This window comes from Argentina silus (genome assembly GCF_951799395.1).
Source record: "Argentina silus genome assembly, chromosome: 5".
NCBI lineage: Eukaryota > Metazoa > Chordata > Actinopteri > Argentiniformes > Argentinidae > Argentina > Argentina silus.
In genome coordinates, this window is record NC_139659.1 from 14,724,168 (window position 1) to 14,747,917 (window position 23,750).

At 43.6% G+C, this 23,750-nt stretch overlaps 1 protein-coding gene across 1 annotated transcript in view; it reads right to left on the reverse strand.

The window, feature by feature from the left end:
• dcc (DCC netrin 1 receptor) overlaps window positions 1–23,750 on the reverse strand; it is a gene marked incomplete at its 5' end in the record, with an annotated part of 175,055 nt that overhangs the window by 82,815 nt on the left and 68,490 nt on the right. The window contains 5 exon segments of the mRNA XM_083669802.1: window positions 2,472–2,592; window positions 3,245–3,399; window positions 17,629–17,765; window positions 18,004–18,154; window positions 21,088–21,375. Coding sequence (XP_083525928.1) covers window positions 2,472–2,592; window positions 3,245–3,399; window positions 17,629–17,765; window positions 18,004–18,154; window positions 21,088–21,375 — 852 coding nt within the window.

Sequence of the window (23,750 nt, forward strand, 5' to 3'; positions counted from 1 at the left end):
TCCAGGATAATCCATCCTTTTCCCAAAGCAAGATGAGGACAGTGAAAGTGGAGTCCTACTGTTTGTCTTAATTGGTTCCCATTTTGCTTTGCTTTATTTGTTGTTGCTGCTGCTTGCAATACACTGAAGGAAACTTCCTCATCAGATGGATCTTAATGTTGAGACTTCCAAGTCTGACTGACGGATCAGTCCTGAAGGAGCAAATTTTCACCTTGTCTAGGGTTATAGGTTTAATCTTTGTCTGTAAAACAAATCTCTACTACCAGTGTGTACTGTAGACAGTAACACACTGGAAAAAGTGGGCAATGTATGTACAAAACAACACATGAATGTGCATGCATCAATAAACAATAATAACCATAATCTGGCTTTAAACGTAGCAGGGTGTACGTTTGTCGGAAACAACACCCTCCCTAATAATAATATAACCCCCTAAAATGGGCTTGCAGTGTTGGACGTTAGCTGTTGTGTTTCTGCATGCACGCACAATTAGAAGAGGCAGCCACCAGAAACAGAAAAGAGAAATTCCACTGAGAGTCCATTCGCCTAGAATACCCTTAGCAGTAACATGTTTATATGCAAATACAGCGTTGAAAGCAGAAAGTGCGTTTTCCAGACCAAAACAGCGTTCGTAAACATAATTATTTCTTTCAAGGGATCTCATTCCCTGATCACTATCGATTAAACATAGTCATTACAACCATTAAGAAGCCTTTAGAAAGCTTGAATGTTACATACTCAATCTTTATTATGGATATAAATATTCATCCCTGACACTACATCATACGAACATTTTCAAAACTAAATCCTGATATATTTCATCATATATAAAATCCTTAATACAACCAAAGCAACCAGAGTTGGTTTACTCAGTAGATACATTTTATCTACTGTAGTTTGTAATTGAATCACCCGTGCTATCTCCTGCTCCCACAGTGAGCGAGGCCCCCAGATTAAGTTACCTACACACCCCCCCCAGTCACCTCCAACCGCATGTGGCTGCTTGATCCAATCCAAACCTCACTCCATATGCTGAGAAATGAATAAACTGAATGACGGCATGAATCAGATCACACAGTCAGCCTGACAGCCTGCCAACCAGCCTGCCTGGTCCCTCTGTTGCTAGTTACACTATAGCCTCCAGTGTGCTATGCTATGCTATGCTATGCTAATGCTGTACCCCCATCGGAGCTAGCCTAGCGTTGCCCATCTAGCAGCGTAACAGCACAGCACAGCAGTGCACTAAGAGCACCGGAGGGAAGACGTCTAATTGAATCAAGCCAAACAGGACGGCGAGTGAACAGACAGTGTGTGTGATGTGGAGAGACAGCGCAGGTCTGCTCTCTCAGATGTTTCCTCTCTCTCGCTCAGCACGGCGGAGGACAGGAGCCTGTGAGAGGCTCCAGCTGTGAGGGAGGGATCCCTGGGGGTGTCGGGAGGGGAGGTTGTATCCCTACAGGCTATACAACAAGACCCTGAAGTGGATGGAAGTTCCTACTGTACCAGACCTGATTAGAAAAAAAACATTTAGAATACTTTTGGATACTTTTTTTCACAATTGTTTGACCCTGCCTGGAGTACCAGATGGACAAGTTTAGCACTTTTGGGAATTCTTCTCTCTTTTTTCCCTTTTTTTTTTCTTCTTACATCTGAGTCAACAACTACATTAAATATGAAGAATAAGCAGAATGGGTTCTGGGCTTATCCCATAAGCCTACTGAAACTAGGAGAACAGTCTGATACAACTAAATAAACAGTTAAAATCAAACCCAGCACTCTTACATGACATCTGGATTTCGACAATTATCCAAAGCCAAAACAGGGATTTGGGGGAGGGGAGCTACATTAAGAGACATTTTAATAGGACTGACTGTAAGGCGACTTACTGTACAACTAGATTTAAAATGATTTTTCTCTCAGTTAAATACATCCACATCCACAGCCGAGTCACTGAGGCCCATCGTCGTGCCAAGCCGGGGCCAGACAGTGAAGTCGACAGACACAGTTACAGCAGCCACATCTGGCCACGTCCCTCACCAGACCCGGTCGCACGAAACATCTGGCATCGCCCCCGCGGGCCTCAAAGTGTGGGCCCAATGTGTGCATGCTGTATCTGTTAGCGTTAGGTTAGCAATGTATGAATGTTAGATGACCTTTGACCCCCCCCCAGTAGGCTGTTGGTGAGAAGGGGTGAGTGAGTGGTAACAGGGGTACGTTCAGTAAGGCAAAAACGTTTGCAAAAACACATTTTGAAAGTTTTCTCAATGAAGTTGCAGGTTCTGCTGTCCATGAGCTTGTCCAATATAAGAAAAAGTATGTTGTTTTCCGCCACGCAACGTTTTCACTACGCTCTGCCCTCGTGAACACACGCATACCCAGGACTGATGGAGAGAGGATGTAATGTCAGAGAGAGGATGAAATGGAACTGATACGTAAATCGGAGATGTCTGGCCTCGGGGCCTGACTAGTACCTGGCTCCCTCAGGATGAGCTGGGCCATGGCCTGGGTGTTTCCTGCTTCGTTCTCTGCCACACACTGGTAGAAGCCTTCGTCTGACTTCACCAGGCCCAGAATCTGCAGGTTACTTCCCTCCTGCATTACAAAGATGCAATCATTGGATATGCATTCATTCAATCAAGGAATTAGAGATCGACTCCAAACATTGTAGACACTAAGCTGAATCAGTTGGATCTCAGGATCAAAAGCTGAGTGGCATCATTTATTTGGGTGACGGTCAGATCCTTGCCATTTACTGTGTACAATCATTTGACCACAGACAGTGAAGCTTGGAAACACACAATGGAGTGCAATTGTCCCTCAGTGTGTGTGTGTGTGTGTGTGTGTGTGTGTGTGTGTGTGTGTGTGTGTGTGTGTGTGTTAATGGCACCTGGTCCTAGCATAGATTTTTGCTTAGAATGACTGATGCATAGATGATTCACTTACTTTAGACAAATGTGCTTTCGCTTTGGATAAAAGCGTCTGCTAAATGTCCAAAATATAATTTTTTTTAAATGTATACAATCATATCATTGCAGACAGTGAAGCTCAGAAACACACAATGGAGTGCAATTGTCCCTCAGTGTGTGTGTGTGTGTGTGCGTGCGTGCCTGTATGTGTGTCTGTGTGTGTCTGTGTGTGTCTGTGTGCGTGCGTGCGTGCGTGCGTGCGTGCGTGCGTACACCAGCTGTTGGAGCATGGTACATGAGAGTGGAATCATGGTCTTATGTGATTGCAGAACACTTACGACAATCTGAAAGTAATCGCTAGGGATGACGACCTCGCCGTTCTTCACCCAGCGAACGGTGGGCGCAGGGTTCCCTGTCACGGCACACTCCATCTCGATGTCCGTGCTCTCGTAGGCGTACGTGTTGGTGGGGTAGTTCAGGAACTGTGGTGGCACTGTGAACATAGAGATGGAAGAAAACAATTGGAGATTAGAGTTGAGAACCTCACACAGCAAAATGTGTACAACTATCAGGGGAGGCTGGTAAAGATAGAAATCGGAGGACCGGCTGATTACGGCTGGAGGACCGGCTGATACATGGAATGTCCATTGTCCGATTTCTACCGCTACCAGCCTCCTCTGGTGAACATACAGATAGATAGAGTTCTCTCTATTCTGTCTCTATGTGTATGATAGTGGGGGAAACATTGGGAATAGTGAATGTTGGGAAGGGTGAATGTTGTCTTTGGTAACACTTTGCATGAATTTGCTCTTTTACATGTGTTATAAAGCTGTAATTAACAGCTAATTAACAGCTAATTAATAACTATTATAGTATTACCACATTGTTACATAGTACTTAAGTAATAGTATAGTTGCATACTAATGGCGTTCAGACCATTTGATTCTGCAGGGATCTAAGGGAGTCTATTCCTCTCCATTCAGCACAGACCCATGGTTAAGTTTGTAAAAAGAAAAAAACCATTGAGCAACAACAAAGCAAAAGTCCTTGTTTAAGAGTGTGCAATCACAAGACTGAAAGTTCTCGAAAAGAGTTTAAAAATCCTGTGTACAACAGCTCCCGGGGGACTCCTGGGTGAATACGGTTGATGGATTTAAGAGGTCAGTTTCTTGTGTTGGATAAAATGCGAGCTGTTTATCTGGACCGGAGGTTAGCGCTCACGCGTTAGCGGCACGGCCATGCATCGTAGGAGGCAGATTGCTAACCTAATCCCCTGCACAGTTTCTCCTGTGTGAATCTCAAATCCTGTCTCACCTGTGACTTTAATCTAAAGGGATATTCTGTCACACTACGGTATGAACACCTGGTTCACTAAAATGGCCAATATTACCCCCTCTTACTAGAAACTCTTTTTTCAAGAACTAACCCTTCTGGAAAACAAAAAACTTTCTTTAATCTCGCCAGAGAAACTAATTATCGATTTGATCCCACTGTTTGTTTTAATCAGTGATGTGTCTGCACACGTTCATTTGTTTTGCATTCTGCAGTGGTAATTCTCTGTGTTTTACTTTAAATGCTGTTGTTCTATTAGAGGTCAATATAGCTTGTTCTGTGGTGTAATTGCACTGTTAAGTATAACAAAAAAGGTTTAATAGGTACCTGCTAAAGAAAACACTTGATGTGGGGAAAAACACCCACACCTTGGAAACACTCACACCTTAGAAACACTCACAAATCAACATTTGAAATGTTATGTGTTCAAGACAAGAATATGCTGTGAGGTATGCTGTTTGTAGTTTGTAGTAATGTGACAACACTAGAGCAGGGAGACATGAGAGAGAGAGAGAGAGAGAGAGAGAGAGAGACATCAGACAGACAGAGAGACTCAAAGAGAGTGAGCACAAGAACAAGACAAAGAGAGAGAAACACTGAAGGCAATCGGCCGCCAGGTCACGCACACAGACTCCAAAGTTTGGAGAGTTGGAGTCGGAGAGTTCCGGATGCGGTCACCTGTGGGACAGGGTGACAGTCAGTCACACATCTCTGTCTGACCTCAGTAAGGCCTCTCTCTGAGGAGGAGGCAGAGAGGGGGGGAGAGAGAGAGGGGGAGGGGGGGGGGGGGGTGACAGACATGGGAGGCAGGTAGATGCCCCCAGACTGCTCTTGTACTGCCCCACCTGCCTGATCTCAGTTTGAACTGCAGACACAACAACACTGTGACAAAGCATTCCATCTCCAGGGCAGACAGGGTCTGTCTCCCATTCATTTCTCTAACACACCAATGCATCGCTAAGGCATGACAATGGAGCAGCAGTAAAAGGTGCAGTAAAAAAAAGGTGTGAATTCTCCTGAGGATACAAGCTTTCTTGAATCACTGCTTATAGAATATCTGGCGGGTAGGGAGCCAAGAACTTAAAGGTGTCACTATGGTAAACAAATACAACAGAAAGATTACTTTAATGTGATTGTGAAACATACAGTCGTGCACCGGCAAAATGTACTGTATAGTGTAGACAAAACTGTCATATGTGCAAGTCATGTTAAGATATCATGGTTGGTTTCTGCCGTGAAGTCCATCTTAAGCATATTTTTTGATTTACACTTAGCGTATGAAAAATGTAAGCCAGTATTAAGCAGGGATGAAAGACAGTTTAGCCGTGTCTGAAGGCGAGCTATAGAGACTTCTCAGTAAATCGATTTGATCAATAAAACACAGATTGTAATAACCTACTGGTCAAGCAGTCTATGGCCTTGGCCGAGCGCAGAGATCTGGTGAGGGAAGCTGTGAGCACCTCGGGCAACAAACCAGAGTTTCTGTGATGCGTAATTAATGTTAAACATGGACCACTTTATTAAGTAATATATGAGGATATAGACTTGAGGTGAATATTGGAAAAGTGTTACATGAATAGTTCATACCTTTGAAAGCTTGGGGCTGCATGGTAAAAGCCAAGCCTAAGTCCCTTACCTTATCGCCATGTTTGGCTGTGGCCAGCCTTGTTGTACTACAGTGAGTATCAATATGTAATTAGCCAGGCTGTTACTTCATCAGTCGTGTACTGCACTCATTAAGCACTAACGATTTCCTTTAAACTGTAGCCCCAACATTTTCACTGGGGGCTAGCCTCTAAACTACAATTACTTGTAGTTTAGCAGCAGAGAGAGACAATTAGGGAACTACAAATCCCACTACATTTATACAGCCTTGAACATGTACTGGGGAAAGTGTGTGGTGATGCATCTTTAGAAATGTTGGACAATACAGTCACTCATACTCGGAAGACATCATCATTTGTAGTATAGCATGTGCCATACTTTCATGAAATAGCAATTAAAGAACGTTTTCCCAGCACAATGTGCTTTCAAATGCTGATATAAAAATGGTTCTCTAGGCACTACCTGCTCTACTGAGTCATACAGTACATTCAAACCCACGCACGCACGCACGCACACACGCACACACACCACACACACACACACACACACACACACACACACACAGATAGGAATTAGTAAAATAATGCAAAAATCCTGCTCAAATGACCCCATATGCCTCTTCTGGGAAGGATATTAACATGACAAAAACAAACAGTGTCTACGTGGCGGTTTCATGCACGCTGGCCATAATGACTTTTCTATTCCATTGAAATGTAAATCCACACATCCCTCATTTGAATAAACATCTGGCGTGTGGGTTTCCAAGGCACGGTGCGACCTGTAATGCTTTCCCCCCGCTGAGGAGGGTCCTGGGAGACACTGACAGGCTGCACCACCGCTGGTGACATTTCATATGATGCCCCCCATTTTCATACACCCCCCTCCCGCACCCCCCTTCCCACCCCCACCCCCCACGTTCCCGTTTGGGGAACAGTGTTTGTTTGGAGATGGACCCCCTGCTAAGTGGGGTGGCAGCCTCGTGCAGCGCTGATGTTGCTGGGTAAATACCGGGGTGACTGGTGAATGGGGGACTTGTTATGATAAAATGTACAGATTTCAATTTGCATTCTACCAGCAATTATTCATTGTTAATGACGTTTTGAGAGAGCCTCATATTAAATGACATCTAATCAGTTATTCCAAGGGAATTTGGATTATGGCAAAAAAAAAGAGAGACTTGGTCCAGTTCATCTGAATAACATTGAAAAGCTCTCTCTGTGTGTTCATTAAGAATGCCCTTTGTTTTGTATCACTCCATGAGCCATGAATTATGCAGATTTATAAGAATATGCACAATATTGTTAAAATGTTGCCTGTTTTACTACTACTACTACTGTTTGCTACTGTACTGTAAAGTCTCTGTCCATAAAGTGTTGAAAGCCTTGGCAGTGAGGGGAAACCGTAACTTCTGAGTTCAATCTTGCCACTCACTCACGCCAATCCCTTTTAATCATTCTAACTCCTTGATCTGTTCAACGGTTTTCAAAGCGTCTTCATTTCCACAAAGCTTCTCTACATACGGTGGATTATGAATCCTATCCTATTCACATCACATACTGACTGATCTGCTTACTGCTCTGGCTGGGACGTCGCCATGACGGCAGCTCGTGGTTCCGGTCGATAACGCGGCGTACTCTCGGTACAGAAATGGATTGGACAAGCATTAGTCCAATGTGACGCGTATAACTGAGTGTGAAGAGCTCCCTGCGATCCCACCATTACCACCACTGCCCTCAGAGAACATGGGGATGACCTCTGCCACTGAACTTCTGACATGTCTGTAAAAGCACCCATGAGCCGGAATCGACAATCCAAGCTGTCACACCATATCTCACATCCCTACAATACCTGGGCCAAGCATTTGCACAAACTTTTGAAAAAACGTATTAATAGGTCCCACAACAACAGACAGGCAGCTAATACTTTGGGAATGTTGAGGTAAAGCTCGCAAATTCAAAACGGTCATTTTCTTTTCGGCACTGCGGAACTGTGAAATTGAAATGCAGTCTCTTCGATAACTGGAGACAGTTTATCACTAAATAAACAATGAATAGTAAATAGTGTGACACACAGTACATGATAATTTGGAACATAACCATATACACAAGAAAGAGACTAAGAGAGACCTTATATTTATTTGGGGAACATTTTCTCCTGCACAAGAAAAATCTCATGAAACCAGAAATATATATGCGAGCCAATCAAAGAGGGCCAAAACGTCGCACAGTACTGACAGTACCTTCAGATATCCTGATGTGTCGCTCCCGATTACAGGCGTGGTCTTGGTATGTAACCTTGTCAGGTTTTACATGATATGACATGACAGCTATGGACAGTTAACTGAAGGCATCATACAACTGACATACAGTACAGCAGGGGAGGCTGGTGGAGGTAGAAATCGGAGGACAGCCTCATTGTACTGCATGGATCAGAATGAGGAATGGTATCAAACACACATAATACCATTCCTTACTCCATTCCATGCATTACAATGAGCCCATCCTCTGATGTCTACCTCCACAAGCCTCCCCTGCTGTACATGGGTGAGACAAAGAATTTTTGCAGTCAAACAGTTCCTTGTGCTCATTTGTCTCACGTGTTGTCATTATCTGTCATGTTATTTAAATCTTAATGTCAAATGTTGTATGTAAAACACTCTTAGAAAATAAGGTTCTACCTCGAACCAAAAATGATTCTTCAGCTTGTCCCTGAAGAAGAATGCTCTGAAGAACCCTTGTTGCTACCATATAGAACATAGCAGTGTTTGGTGCCACAGAGACAATCCCAATACAACCCTTTTTGTATGAATACATAACAAATGAAATTGCTGAGAAACACTCCAATTTTAAAGCACAAGGTCTTAAGAGAGCTTTCAGAATATTTTTGTAAGGCCCAAACATTGTTGGTTCAAATGTCTCTGGTTAGTTCATAAGCCAATCCTGGCTTACAGAGCTTTAGTGAAATAAAGGATTTGTTGTGTTGTGTTGATTTCTTAAACTGGGGCAACGTTGCATGAGCATGCGTCTGCTGGAAGACACTCTAGAAATGACAAGGAGACAGTTGGAGAATGACTTAAAGGGGCAATATGGGATTTAAACAACAAAGCAGTCTCCCTGTCAATTTTTGGGAAAAAGCTGAGGGATGGGGCTGGAGAAATGTAACTGCTCTTAAATTCATAGACAGAGCTATGTATGTAAGGACCAACTATCTATGAGATAACAATTATAGTTTTAACCGTGTTTTGAAGCTATACAGTGTTTGTGTGCAAACAACAGCGTAAAACAAGCTTATATTTCTGATAGGGTAAGCATGAGGCATTTATAAGTTATATTCTTCAATAATCAATGGCTTTATTACTTTAAGTCGAAAAATGGGTCTACAGTACGAATCCCAAATTATGCCTACAATATCTCTCATTGCACAGCATCTTAAATGAGGGTTCAATTCCACTTCAACTCCTGTCAGTTGATGCTGGATAAACACAGATTTTCTCAACAGGAATTTTAGATGGAATTGACCCCAACACTGACGTGAACCACATCACAAATGAATAGGCAGAATAACTATTTTGTGCAATCATTTTCAGTTCTAAGAAAACAATCTTGGTCCACTGTGATAACAAGGTGAGATGCTTACTGTAAGCCCAGAACCTGGTTTAAATGGAAGTTACTGTGCCTGTGTTCGTATGTCCTCTCAATGCAGACAACATGGCTCTGCAGCAGAGTTTCAGCATGATCTACTGACTGAATTAACATTTCAGTCAAAAGTGAAACAGAGCATTGTTCAATGGCATCAATTGTCATCTACAATATAGTCCCTCCCTGACTGATCATTCTCCTCAGGATCTCCATGTGTAATTCAACTCATTTTCATTTATTCTGAGGAGGCCTTGTTTAATCTTCATCGGATGAGGGACAGCTTCACAAGGCTGCAGCTCTGCAGGGGTGTCGGCAGCCCGTTAAATGTTTGCTAACACGCTGAAAATCATTGGTAGGGGTTTAAAATTAATCATCATTGACCCCCTGCCGTTTATCAGTGGATTGTGGGGGCTAAGTCCCTTCTGACAATTACTGTCTACAGCCTAGTGACGAGCACTTAAGCGTAAAGAATCACACTAGGAACAATATCTTTCCTGGTGAGTGTGTGTGTGTGTGTGTGTGTGTGTGTGTGTGAGAGAGAGAGAGAGAGAGAGAGAGTGAGAGAGTGTGTTGTTGTGTGTGTGTGTGTGTGTGTGTGTGTGTGTGAGAGAGAGAGTGAGCGAGTGTGTGTGTGTGTGTGTGTGTGTGTGTTTGTATGTGCAGAGAGAGATGGAAGCAAGTCAATAATCACTGAGTAAGTAGGGCAAATCCATATGTTGCCACAACTGAAATATCATAAGAAAACAACATCTCCAGTTCACTTAAAGTGAATGATAACCCCAAGCTGAGCCATGGACATTGTCTTTTGCTAAATTAATTGGGCTGCTAAAAGCCTTAATGAGCCTCGTTGAAGTCATTATTATTGAAAATAACAACCATTCATTATCCCCCAATCATGGTCACTAAGTTCCATGGCACTGCATTCATTCAGAACAGTTCATAGCCTTCAGTGTGAAATACATCATTGACAAAGTGTTAGTGTTTAGAAAAATAACTCTACTGGGGGAAGTTGCCAGTATATTCGGCAGACTGCCAGAAGTCCATTAGTATGGGGGGTGAGTTCCCCAAAGCTTTATACAGTAGCACAAAGACAATATTTTTCTAACACCTTCAATGGATTTACGCTCATTTTACCTCACGAAGCTTTGGGGCAGTTGTTGATGTTTTTGTGATTCTAGATCACTGACATTGGAAAGTAGACACTGTGCTAAAACAATATGAATGATATACTGTATTCCATTATATAAAGCTACAATTGAGGTATACAGTAAAATACAGTATACATACAGTTGATCTCTGTCATGCAAGCTATAGTAGACTGATTTCTCAGATGTATCTGTACAGTAGACTTATGGTTATGGTTCCAATCAAAATCTCCTTAACTCTGCAGGGTATTTAAAGTAGGCTAGTTATGGTTTTAATCAAGATCTCCATAACGGGAGGATAAAAAAAAAACTATGCCTACTCTAGGCAGCGTCTAATGACTACCTTGGGTAATACCAGACATTAACTCAGCTCAGCATGGTGTTAAGAGAGAAAATATTTTTTCCCCACAGGAATAAAATAAGAAAATACATATTTTAAGTACCAGCCTGAAGTTGCTTATTGAATGCAGCAGAGGGGTGATGCTGTGCGAACGGTGCTGATAGGATTGGACTCAATTATATCTTTGACCTTCTTGCTGGCAGATCACTACATCATTTCCTGTCGGACTACTTCGAGTGTCGTTTACAGAGGGGTGGCGCTCGTATTTCTCTGGTGTGAATATAAACAATGTAAACAATATTTTCAGAATGCTATATTGGACATTTTCAAGTCTGATATTGAGGGTATGAACTTTACAAGAAATACACTCACCGAGTTGTGTAATGCCTTTTTTTTTTTTTTTTATTGGATTGTTGATATTACAAAGCGCAGATACAGCACTTGTGGATCTCACAGCCTGGGAAAGGAAGTCTTGAGAAATAGTCGATATTTAGTCTCAATGTCAAACTCTATCAATTCCAGACAGACATGCAGCTTGAGTAGCACCGCTGACTGTGAAGCTACTGGACTGACCCTAAGTCATCACTATTCTTGCTGTATTCTATGCCACTGAGCTTATCCTTCGGATCTGTATTCTATCTCCATGAGGAAAAAAATATGTCAGACTAAACCAATGGATCATAAAACCACCCAGTTCCTCTGCCTTCCATTCGTGAGGGTGGGGTTACTGTGGCACACTAGAGCTCTCACATCAATAGACTAATCTATCACATCAACAGACTAATCTATCACATCAATAGACTAATCTGTCACATCAAAAGAATAATCCATCTGTCACAAAACACTCCTCAAGAGCCAGGTGATATGAGGGGCCAGTTTAACAGTGAAATAAGTGTTTTACACTTTTGCGTGTTATCCGCTGGGACATGCATTTTGGATTACTCCCAAAAAAATCAATCAATCAAAAATGAAGTGTATGTCACCCATGACACAATAGCTGGTCAGATATACAAGTAAACCCCCAAATATCTGGCAACATAGAACAACAACATAGAACAACAACATAGAACAACAACATTGTCAATTGACTAGTTAAATGAGGAGAAGAACTGAGTGTAAAAAGGGATGAGGGTCAGTTGGGTGTATGACTAGGAACAGCTCTCTCTCTCTCTCTCTCTCTCTCTCTCTCTCTCTCTACAACGATAGTGACATCATCCCTCTCTCCTCCTATCTGGGAGCGGGACAGGGAGCCTGGGGATGGGGAGCCAGGGGACGGGGATCCAGGGGACGGGGATCCAGGGGGCGGGGAGCCAGGGGACGTGGATCCAGGGGACGGGGAGCCAGGGGACGGGGATCCAGGGGACGGGGAGCCAGGGGACGGGGCATTGGTCAAGCCCCACTGTGGGTACTGCAGCATGGCAGCCAGCAGCTGGCCAGGTTCATCCATCCAGCCATCCAGCCATCCTAGCCATCAGTCCACATTCGATCAGTGCCAATCAGTGAGAGCTTATTGAGAGGTGAGATCCCTGTTGGCGCTCTGTAAATTATAGTGCGTTTTGCATTTTGAGAGAAAATGGCTATGATATCTATGATCAAATTCACTTAAAAGATGCTTGCTGAAGTTGTCTTTATTGACGCCTCAAGCTGCGGAATTCATACTGTAGAGATGTTCAGAAGCTACAAGGGCTGGTACTGATGCAACATTCAGAAATGTCTCATGTCCAAACGCTTGCGAAGAAAGTCGAGGTACTGTACTGTACTGTACTGTACTGTACTGTACTGTATTGTAGTGTACTGTACGCCCCAAAGACAAGTAGCAATTCAAAGAACCTCTGGACAACTTCGCAGCACTCTACTGTTAAGTACAAATCTAATTATCCACTGCATTTAACTTCATGAATGTGTTGAAACATATCCAGCATACAGGTGGTATCATTAGCCTCATTTCCACTATCGTGCTACAGGCAAGCCATATTGTGTGTGTGTGTGTGTTGCAACATTTTCCTTTTCCACTCTTTCTTCGCAGCCAAAGAGGTGCTTGGCGCGGTGGGCTCGATCGGTGCTGAAACCCTACAGTGCCTACGGTAACAGCCAGGCTGACGCCTACGCTCCTAACCAGGCCAACTGGCAAAGGGACGTGACGGAAATGGCGAAGTGGTGTGAGGACAGTCACACGAAAACAAAGTAGTACAACAGTGAAAACATGGAGGGGGTGGGATAGAGGGGTAGAACCTGGTAAGAGGGAGGCTGGTGGAGGTAGAAACCGGAGGACGGGCTCACGGTAATGCATGGAACGGAATAGGGAACGGTATCAAACATACATGCTTGATACCAGCCTCCACTGAACTTGATGTGTATTTAGTCAAGTCAACTGCTGTTCAGTCGAAAATGTACACCACTTTTTAGGCTTAAAGCCTTACGCCAAATGAGCGTTGGCCCAACACCAAATGGCATGATGATCAAAACATGGCTATTCTCCAACAGTGTCAACCGTAGTCGAACCGTTATTGTATTTACAGTTTTTTAACGAGACAGCAGTCTCTATTGGAGCATCTGTCTCCTCGGTCCCATGTCACTATTTTTAAAATCCGCTGTCTCTCTCTCTCTCTCTCCCTCCCTCCCTCTCTCCTTCTCTCCTTCTCTCTCCCCCTCCCTCTCTCTCTCTCCCCCTCACTCTCTCGCCCCCTCTTCCCCCCTCTCTCTGTTTCTCTCTATCCCTCCCCCTCTCTCTCTCACTCCCTCTCCCCCCCCTCCTGCCTGTGTTGCTGTTAGCTTCCGCCAGTCACCCACCTGTGACATCTCATTTGAGGTAAACATTACCATTTCTGTATCTGTCTCCCGCATGTGTTTTTAAATACCGTTGGGTGAAGAAACCTTACGCAGCTGACAGAGATGTCTTAGGATAGAGAGAGACAGAGAGACAGAACAGCAGCCACTACCATTTTTTTTACCTGCTTGACTAGAGGCACTCAGTATGGATTAAGCAATTAAGCGAGAAATGTACTGTAGCTAGCCAGTCTCCTTTGTGCCCTCCAGGAGAAGAGGGCTAGGAATTTAAATCAACATGACCGTTCAATATCGGTAACTGAAGCTATCACTTATAAAAGAGTCTCATCTATTTTTAAAAAACCTGAAAGAAAGACATCATGGTGAGTGTAGTGGGAGGTGTGTAACTAACTTGATGCGTGTGTGCGTGTGTGTGTGTGTGTGTATGTGTGTGTGTGTGTGTGCGTGTGTGTGTCTGTCTGTGTTGGACTCCATGGGGGTCAAAGCGAATAATAAGGAATCCCTCATCTGCACTGGGGTGATAGGAAATGCTGGACGAGCACATGAAAGAGACGGGCTATGACTGTGCATTAATGGCACGGAGGAGTGGACGTGACTGCGCTTCCTCCAACTCATAATGATTTAGCTTTACAAGAACAAAAGCTAGAAAGCCACAGAAAAAATGTCTGCAATGCTCAAAACTCCTCTGACGTGACAATCATCCGAAAATGAAATATTGTACACTGTAATATTCATGATTCAAACTGTGTTTTCTGAACACGCCATATGGAATTGGTGTGTTTCTTTTGTTTGTTTGGTTTTTTTGGGGGGGAGGGGGGGAGGGGGGGGGTGGAACATATTTCACTGTTGAAATGAAACACAGAAATGTCTCCCTCTGCTTGAACCACATACATGTCTCCCTCTGCTTGAATTAATATCATTAAACAGTATTTACAGTTTAAGAATCCCTTTAATGACGAGCAGCAGAACCTGTCTCCTTATGAAAAACTTAACAATAAAACGGTATCAATAACTCTTGTGCTATGGGTCCTTATTCTGTATGATTTCACACACGGGCAGAGAAATAGTATAGTAAGCCACTTATGGCTGAATGTTTTCTGTGTTGTGAGATAAACCCAACTCAATTCACGGCACAAATCGCGAGCATAAGTGTTTTTCAGCACACCATCTGTCAGAGTACATCCTTCACTGAATGGATGCAGTACCGCAGGTCCATCTGTGTCGGGGATTCTATCCACACGCACACACACACATGGACGCACACACAGACATGCGCGCATGCACATGCACACACACGCACACGCACACGCACACACACACACACACACACACACACACACACACAGTCCTCTCTTTCCTCTCTCTCCATTCAAAAAGCCATTACTGTCCCTGCATCCATCTTCCACCAGCCTAGCCCCCTATCTGTATCATAGCATGACCCAATAACAAATATGTCAAACATATATATGGGACTGGGATGCCTTTGCTTCCGCCCCATACCTAATCCTAAAATGTGTGTGTGTGTGTGTGTGTGTGTGTGTGTGTGTGTGCGTGCGTGCCTGTATGTGTGTGTCTGTGTGTCTGTGTGCGTGCGTGCTTGTGGTCCCTTATACTAAAAGTCTTGGCTATAGCCTGACTTTAGTTAACCAAAATGTGACAGGACATACAGGGCAGATTTGGGATCCATAAAGGGGGTTAAAGGGAGAGAGGGGGGGGGGGGGGGGGGGGCACGGAGAGAGGAGAGGCTCTCCAAGCCTACTGCTGCTTCCACCCGCCGTCAGTAAATAGTGAGAGCTTTTCACACAGGTGCCAGTGAGATTAGCGGAGATCGATAGAGGCCGTTTCGCTATGGGTTGTAAGACATCATGAATAGCTGCTTTTTTGGGGGTAATCTTACGAGGAATGGGCATGTCACGTTACCATGCTGACAGATAGAGTCTATATAGAATAGAAGATTAAAAGCCACACACTCACCATACAGGAGGATAAGAAGAGCAAATAAGAGAACAAATCTGAACTTTCTCCACAGTGTTTCATATTTTCCATTTTGTTTGCCTCGTGCGGTCGGGAGAGAAGGGAAAAGGAAACGTGGAGGTGGTAAAGTATCAGAGTCCCACAAAATGGAATATAACATTGTGGAAAAAGTAAAGGGGCGTATTTGAGCACTTTTGGAGCCTTGCATACAGGTTGCATGTGTGCCCCCATTTCTTCCATTGTAAACTGATGAGGGTATCACTGACATTTTGTGAATTTTAAACATTAAACATTAAAGAACTTTAAAGAACATTAAAGAATTTTGAACATTAAAGCTACATACTGTATCTCCTTCATTGCTCAGTGACATGGCGCGTATACTGTACACCCACAATAACAAGTGCTGGGCTCATTGTAATGCATGAAATTAAATGCACGCAAGTGTTTGATACCATTCCTCATTCCATCCCATGCATTACAATGAGCCTGTCCTCTGATTTTTGCCCCCACCAGCCTCCCCTGGACGTCACAGAATCTTTGCGTTTGTTGCTTGAGAGTGAGGTATTGAAAGCAGTAGCTGTGATAAATGTGCAATATCCTCCAGTTACACTGTAATTGGATTAATTTAAATAAAAAGGCTACTGTTGGCTCCCCCCTGCAAAGCGTAACTAATGAGATTGGGAGTGATTAATTGAAAGGAAAAACAGGATTCAAGTGGTGTGCACTTTGCGATTAGGGAGGAGACTGGAATCAATGGTCAAAGACAGTCCGAAACCACCAGTGTCCTTTTGTACAATAAAGAAGACGACTGCGGACCAACTTATCAACTGATCAAGTACACAGATTCATGGATTTTTATATTGATCATGCTGTGGTATTTCTTCCATGTTTTGTTATTCGTGGACATTAGCAATACTCCTAAATCTCACGGTTGAACATTATTTCATGGTTGTGTGTGGGGTTTTTAAAACATGATTTGAAGCAATACATAATTTGTTTTAAAAAAAAACCCAGCTAAAAACAAACTGCAAACACCGGATTAATAGGTGCTCACTGCTTTGGACAGACGTTGTATTTGAGACGACTTTCCAAAACAAACGTCATGGAGTGACAGACAGCGAGAGGATGTTTCTAAACCGCTGATGCAACATTTCAAAAATCATTCCACGGATCTCATGATTTGCTGCTGTGTGCAGAGTAACAAACGGTCTTAGCAGGATGAATCAGCAGAGGCCTGCCAAAGACATTCAAATGGGGTGAAGGCTCTGAATCCCTCAGAAATGTGAAAACAGAGGGACGCACAGACTGCATTCTGAAAAGAAGGTATTGAAAAGCCCATTTGAGCATCTCTCCGAGGAGTCTTTCACTCTTCTAGATGAGCTACAATTGATCAACTGATCTGCTGAGGCAGTTTGGGATGAAGTACCAAGGGTGTTTTTGTTCAAATGCACTATGGATCTGTGAGATTGTTTACTTTGAAATAAGGACACTGATATCTGAAGACACAACGTGTTTAACTATTCAATCCATATTGAAGACACATTCTGAATATATTAAAGCTTGGCTACTGATTATTCTCTCAAAGCATGGATTTCCAAAAGTTCATGCTGTCACTTTCTCTACAAGGTAATCAACACACCCCAAGTATGACTCTCAGGGAGTTCATTCCTGTCAGTGGAGACGGCAGCTTCGCTCATTGGCACACTGTATGAATCCTGGCATAGAGTTTGGCATTATCAGAATCTATGTTCTCAGAATTTAGTCTGACTGTTCCTCAAAGAGTCTCGTCAACTGAAACCGGTCAATTTCCCTCTGATTCGCCAGCATGAAAGGAGTTGGAGAAGAGGGGCACGGCGAGATGCCCATGGAGATTTCCCCCTGGCGCGTCTCTTGAGACTCACCCAGAACCGACAGCTCGCAGGAAGCCGTGATGTTCTCGTTCTTGTTGAGCGCCACGCAGCTGTAGGTGCCAGAGTCATCGTCCGTTACGCTGCTGATCAGGAGGTTGCTGCCCCCGAGCAGGGAGTACTTCTTTGATCTGTGGGGAAGAGAAGGAATCAGAGGAATAAGGAAGACATTATATATTGTTATAAAACATATTATATACAGTACACTCAATTCTAAGACTTTATATGTATCATCAATGGATTACATTACAAATGCTTATTGAACAGGTCGTATATGCTTTAAAAAAAAGTGACTCATGATGTACACTACTTATAAAACATACTTCAATGCATCCCTTTCCTAGTGGTCTGATCCACCACTGGTCTCACCTGCTCTGGATCATCTCATCGCCTCTCATCCAGTTGAAGGAGGGGGTGGGGAAGCCTGACGCAGAGCACTCCAACACAGCGTCTTTCCCCTGGAGGGCTGTCACTCTCAGGGGCCTCTGGAGGAAGACCAGGCCTCTCGACACCCCAGGCTCTGCTCAGACAAAGGACCACAGGAGGTTGAAACATGTAAGAGTGTTCCCAGTGACCTTGTAGCTGAGTGATGCCACATGTTTGCTTTCTTCTGCAGTTTCATTGTGGTGCCAGTGGCCAAGGCAGCAGCGGCTGTGTGAAGTGTTAAGCAAGTGGCCATGGTGTGTGTCTGAAGTGAGTAAATATTCTGCTGGAAAGAAGGCAACAACAACGAAATGCAGCAGCGACATTTTTATATGAATCTAGAACATTTATTTAAATCATCCTGATGGCAATGTTTTCAACTGTGTTCTTTACCTCATTACTGTTTGTTATTTTCTTTGATTCTCCCTGTGAACTTGAGTAAAATACTGCCTAAGGGACAAACACCAAAAGAACAACAGACAAATACTAGTTTGGGGCAAATGCTACTTAAGATGCAAACAATAGTTCACAATGACGTTGTTTTTCAGAATGTTGTGTTTTCATTTTTTCTTTCGCTCGCTTTGGTTTTACTGTTATACAAATATCCCTCATTTTGTCTTGGAATATTTGCCTGATGATGATTTTAAATAGATCCTGATAAACGATACAAAACAACCTTGTGTGGAATTAAGTCACCCACAATGCTTTGCTCCGGCTGCATTTCTACCTTAGTCTCATCTCAGGCTCTCAGCCACTGTTGTTCTCGACCTGTCACTGCTGCTGCAGACAATTCAACCTGAAACCCCCACTGGGGTTCCGACATGAGGGCTCTCACTCAAATACCTGCATTCTAGATCCGCTTGTATTTCTGATTGTATTTCCCCAGGAACAGAAAGCGCAGGGGCCATGTTGCTAACCAGAGATTTATCTGACAGGCCAGCCAGTCAGTCAGGCAGACTAAGGGTTCACAACTCCAGAGCAATTGGCCCTGAGATAGGAATGAAATGGGCTGACCCTCTGCAACCCCCTGTTTGCTTCCTAAGGCATATGTAGACATCAAGCTGGAGGTCACTACAGCTAGTTAAGTATTGAGAGCTGATGAGTCAACCAAGGCAGAAGGTACAGCAGAGCACAGAGAAAGAACTCCCAGTTGCTGGAGGACTCTCATACATATAACATGAACTCAATTCCACTGCATCATTTACAGAAATGCTGTGATTCCCTTCAGCAATGTGCCCTGACCACAGTTATCTATGGGGAAGAGCTGGAGTAGAAGCAAGAACAAAAGGATTGTGAAAAAAATGACATCGCACAACAGTGAATAAAAATCGGCACACAAAATAAAACTAAAGCTTATAACCTTAAACCTAACCTAAACCCTCCTGACATGGTTCACGGTTGAGAAAGAACAAGAAGGCAACTTCAAAAGGCAGAGAATTAGGATCAAATAGCTATTCAGGACTTTGTGAGGCTCGAGGTGGATGAAGGCAGAGGGAGGATCATGCCCCAGTTAATGAATGACTGGGCACGTGTTGAAAATCAGGGGAATCTAGAGGCAGCACAAGGCATCTGTCAGCACATTAGCCACGGGACAGAGAGTTTGCATTCACAATGAGAGACTGACTTGTGCATACCATATCCCACATTACTGATGTTCAGAGAACACAGGGTTGTTATGTCTCTTTTGAGCATCTTTGACCTGAGACTTAATAGTCAATCTTTGATGTGAGCAAAACGCTGAACGAATTAAAACGTTAAAGATAAAGAAGGAAACTCAACTGGACATAATTCTGGAGTTGGTATTGGAATAGGGCTCCACAGCCTGCCATCAAAATGGACTGTAGCTTGCTAAACTTGTTTCTGGTTCACGAAATAAAACCCCAGTAATTCTTTATTATAATAAATAGTTTGAGTCAGCGCTAATGCTTGCTATTATCCAGCTTTCACTCACCTGTTTCCCCTTCCACTACATCGCAGATAAGCACAATAACATAGACCTTGTGTCTCTGAGCTGGAGCCCACCTGTTGGTTAAACAGAGTACTGTCTATACAGCAGATGGCCTCCAAGGTCAACAACAGCCATTGTGACGACATCCAGATTCGACCCCTCTACTGTAAGCAGTTTGGAAGGTGAAGTTAATGTACTGCTATCTACCAGGGACATGCACAGACTTATGAAAGGTACAGATGCTTTTTCTCCGGAGGGGTGGGGGCACTTTGTGAGTGCCAGGACAAAGAGGCAGGGTTTTTGCCCGCTTTCATTCCCTCCCTGTGCATCTCCCTGGTTGCTGGGTCTCACTCCCCAAAAGGTCAGGGCTGGTAGGATTATAAATACATGATCACATCCATCCTTTACTCTTCCATGCGTACAGTGATCTGGGCTCAGGTCAGGGAGACAGTCCTGCAGCACCGGATCAGACAACACCCATATACAGAATATAGATGAGGAGGAACATACTGTACTGAAATAGATTCAAAAGAAGTTTAGCTATAGTAAGAATTGTACTGTAATTCCATGTAATACAAGGGACGTACAAAGTGCTGATAATCTACAGTATGTAGTCATGAGGTAGACCCCAAGTAATCTGGGTTCTGGGTTCTAGGATCAATGGTACTTTAGATTAAAGATGTTTGATATGATGTCAGGCTGTGCATTATTCTAAGTCATTAAACGCATTGTATAAGATATCGCATGGATTCATATAGTATAGTATAGTATAGTATAGTATAGTATAGTATAGTATAGTATAGTATAGGCACTGACTGCATTATAGACCTAGGTAAAAATAGTATTAACTTTTTCAATTGCTTAAGGTGTCCTTGAAGTGGCTTTTTCTAGGTAATGGAACCCATAGAATAGTCCCAAATTGCATACCGTGCCCCTATTTCTTTTTTAAGTGCATTTTCACCAAGGTCTCAACACCTGGGTGAAAACCAACTGAAAGAAAAACAAATACCATTTCAACCCAGTTCTGAATTCATATCCAGTCACCCCCCCCCCCCCCCCCCCCCTCCTGAGAGGTACCATACCTGGCAACACACGTAGGTCTGCGTCGGTGCCTGTCCGGGCACTTCCAGGGTTGTCAGCCAGACAGCGGTAAGTGGCAGAGTCTGGCGGCTGTACCTTGCTGACCTGCAGGGAGCCCGAGGGCAGGACGACCACACGGCTCTCAGGCGTGAAGGTGAGCGGCATGTCCTCTCTGTTCTTCTGCCAGCGCACCACAGGCATGGGCTCGCCAGTCACCTCACAGCGAAGCAGGGCTGTGTCACCCAGGTAGGATGACACGGACTCTGTGGGGACCACCAACCGCAAGGGACCTGAGGGGACGGAACAGAGCAGGGTGGTAGAAGTAAACAAGCTGTGTACAAGACAGTGGGGAGACATACCATGTCATTGTTTACATGGTAAAACAGAGGAAAATGGAGACTTGATCCTTGAGGGCTAATTATTACACTTCCTCTCTCTCTCTCTGTCCTACTGTATGTCATAACACTATGGTGAATAAGCACATCTGAATATTGTCGAGATATGAACAAATTATAAATGACAAATTCATTGGTTTTCTAACTGCTGTACAACTAGAGCCCCATAACATTCCTCTCTCCCTCTCTGACACACATTCTCTAACAACGTAGAGAAAAACATCCATAGATCCATTAATACAGAAGAAGAAAAACATCCATAGATCCATTAATACAGAAGAAGAAAAGCAACAAAGCCTTTTCAGATCTAGGGATTTGTGCTAGTAGTGAGGCAGTGTCAATCACTTTCTCTATTCCAGTACAAAGGAAAGAACACAGACATTATGGACAAAAAATCATCCAAGAAATATGCCTACCATGTATCACCCAGGTGGGTGCTACATTATTGGTGGTGGATGGGGTGAGTTATACTCAATATAAAGCACCTTGAGATCTAGCATGAATTGCTTTATAAATATAATTTTCATTCAATTAAAATAATATTGTTTTTCTTGTTCATGTGACAATGAGGGGAAAGAATAAGATGCTTATCAGCAATGTAGTGGAAGGGAAAACAGGTGAGTGAAAGCTGGATAATAGCGAGCATTAGCACTGACTCAAACTATTTATTATAGTAAAGAATTACTGGGGTGAACCAGAAACAAGTTTAGCAAGCTACAGTCCATTTTGATGGCAGGCTGTGGAGCCCTATTCCAATACCAACTCCAGAGTTATGTCCAATTATGTCCAGTTTCCTTCTGTAGCTAACAAAGTACCGTAGCAGCCTTTTTAGATCTAGGGATTTGTGGACTGAATGAGAGTTGATTCCACACAGCACCTAGGAAGGACTACAGGAAGAAGTCAACTGTGTTTACACAAGCGGTGGAAGGCAAAGGGCACACCTTTAAAGGAAGAGACAGTGTGTTCACCTCGTTTAACATCAACACTAAGAAGAACATGATCCGGGGACTGATTCATGTTCATCCCCGATCAATTTGTCCTCTTGCTCTGCCTAACGCAACTGGTCATGAGCTGCGAGTGCTTCAAAGGCAGGCCTCATGAAATATGCACACACACACACACACACACACACACACACACACACACACACACACACACACACGTGTGCATGGACACGCACACACGCACGCAAAAACATACTTAAACACACTGATACTTCAACTGTAAGACGAAGAGAGTAATGTGTTCACAAATCGCCGGTGTCCTGGCTAAATTCCCAATCTGGCCTCCATTACGTCATAACCACCTAATCACTCCTGATTCCTAATTGGCATAATTCTCTCCTCACCTCACCACTGACAGCTGATGTGCGGTGAGTGTTCTGGCACATAATGGCTGCCCATGGCATCCAGCCACATGGTAGTGGATGAGTGGGCGATTTCCCAAAACAATGTAAATGTCATGCCCTCCACTTCCACCTAACCCGAGTCTCTCTCTCTCTCCCCTGTCTGTCTGTGTGTGTACTGTACGTGTGCGGCCGTGGCCCCAGGCTCCAGCGATCCAGTTTCGTCATCATCTCCACCTGCTTGGTGTACACACCTGTGATTCATCTTCTCATCAATTGGCAGTAATTAAACCCCTGCTTCCCATCCCATCCACTCATGTTTGTTGTTCTTACATTCCCACTGCCCGGTTTCTGCCTGTTTGCCTGCCTACATGTTCTGCCTGCCCTGCCTATCTGCCCTGCTCGCCCTGCCTCCCCTGCCACCCAGCCCTGCTTATCATTCACCCTGCCTTCCTGTTTCCCCTTGTTCCTTCATTAAAACCCGGTTCTTTTATATACGTGTAGAGTAAAGCACTTTGAGCATTGGAAGTTGGAAAGCGCTATATAACGTTAATGAATTAAACTAATTAAATCAGCTGTGATCATTATTAATCACAGTGGTCTTAATTGGTGCATGTAGGAGAGCTTCTCACTGAGTTCGCTTTAAGTGTGTCTTATGGAGTTGGTGTGTTCATTTTCAGGGCCTGGTTTAGCTATATTTCTCTTTCCAAAAATATGCTAGTAGTGAGACAGTGTCATTGACTTTCTCTATTCCAGTACAAAGGAAAGAACACACAGACATTATGTACAAAAAATCATCCAAGCAATATGCCCAGGTGGGTGCTACATTATTGGTGGTGGATGGGGTGAGTTATACTCAATATAAAGCACCTTGAGATCTAGCATGAATTGCTTTATAAATATAATTTCCATTCAATTAAAATAA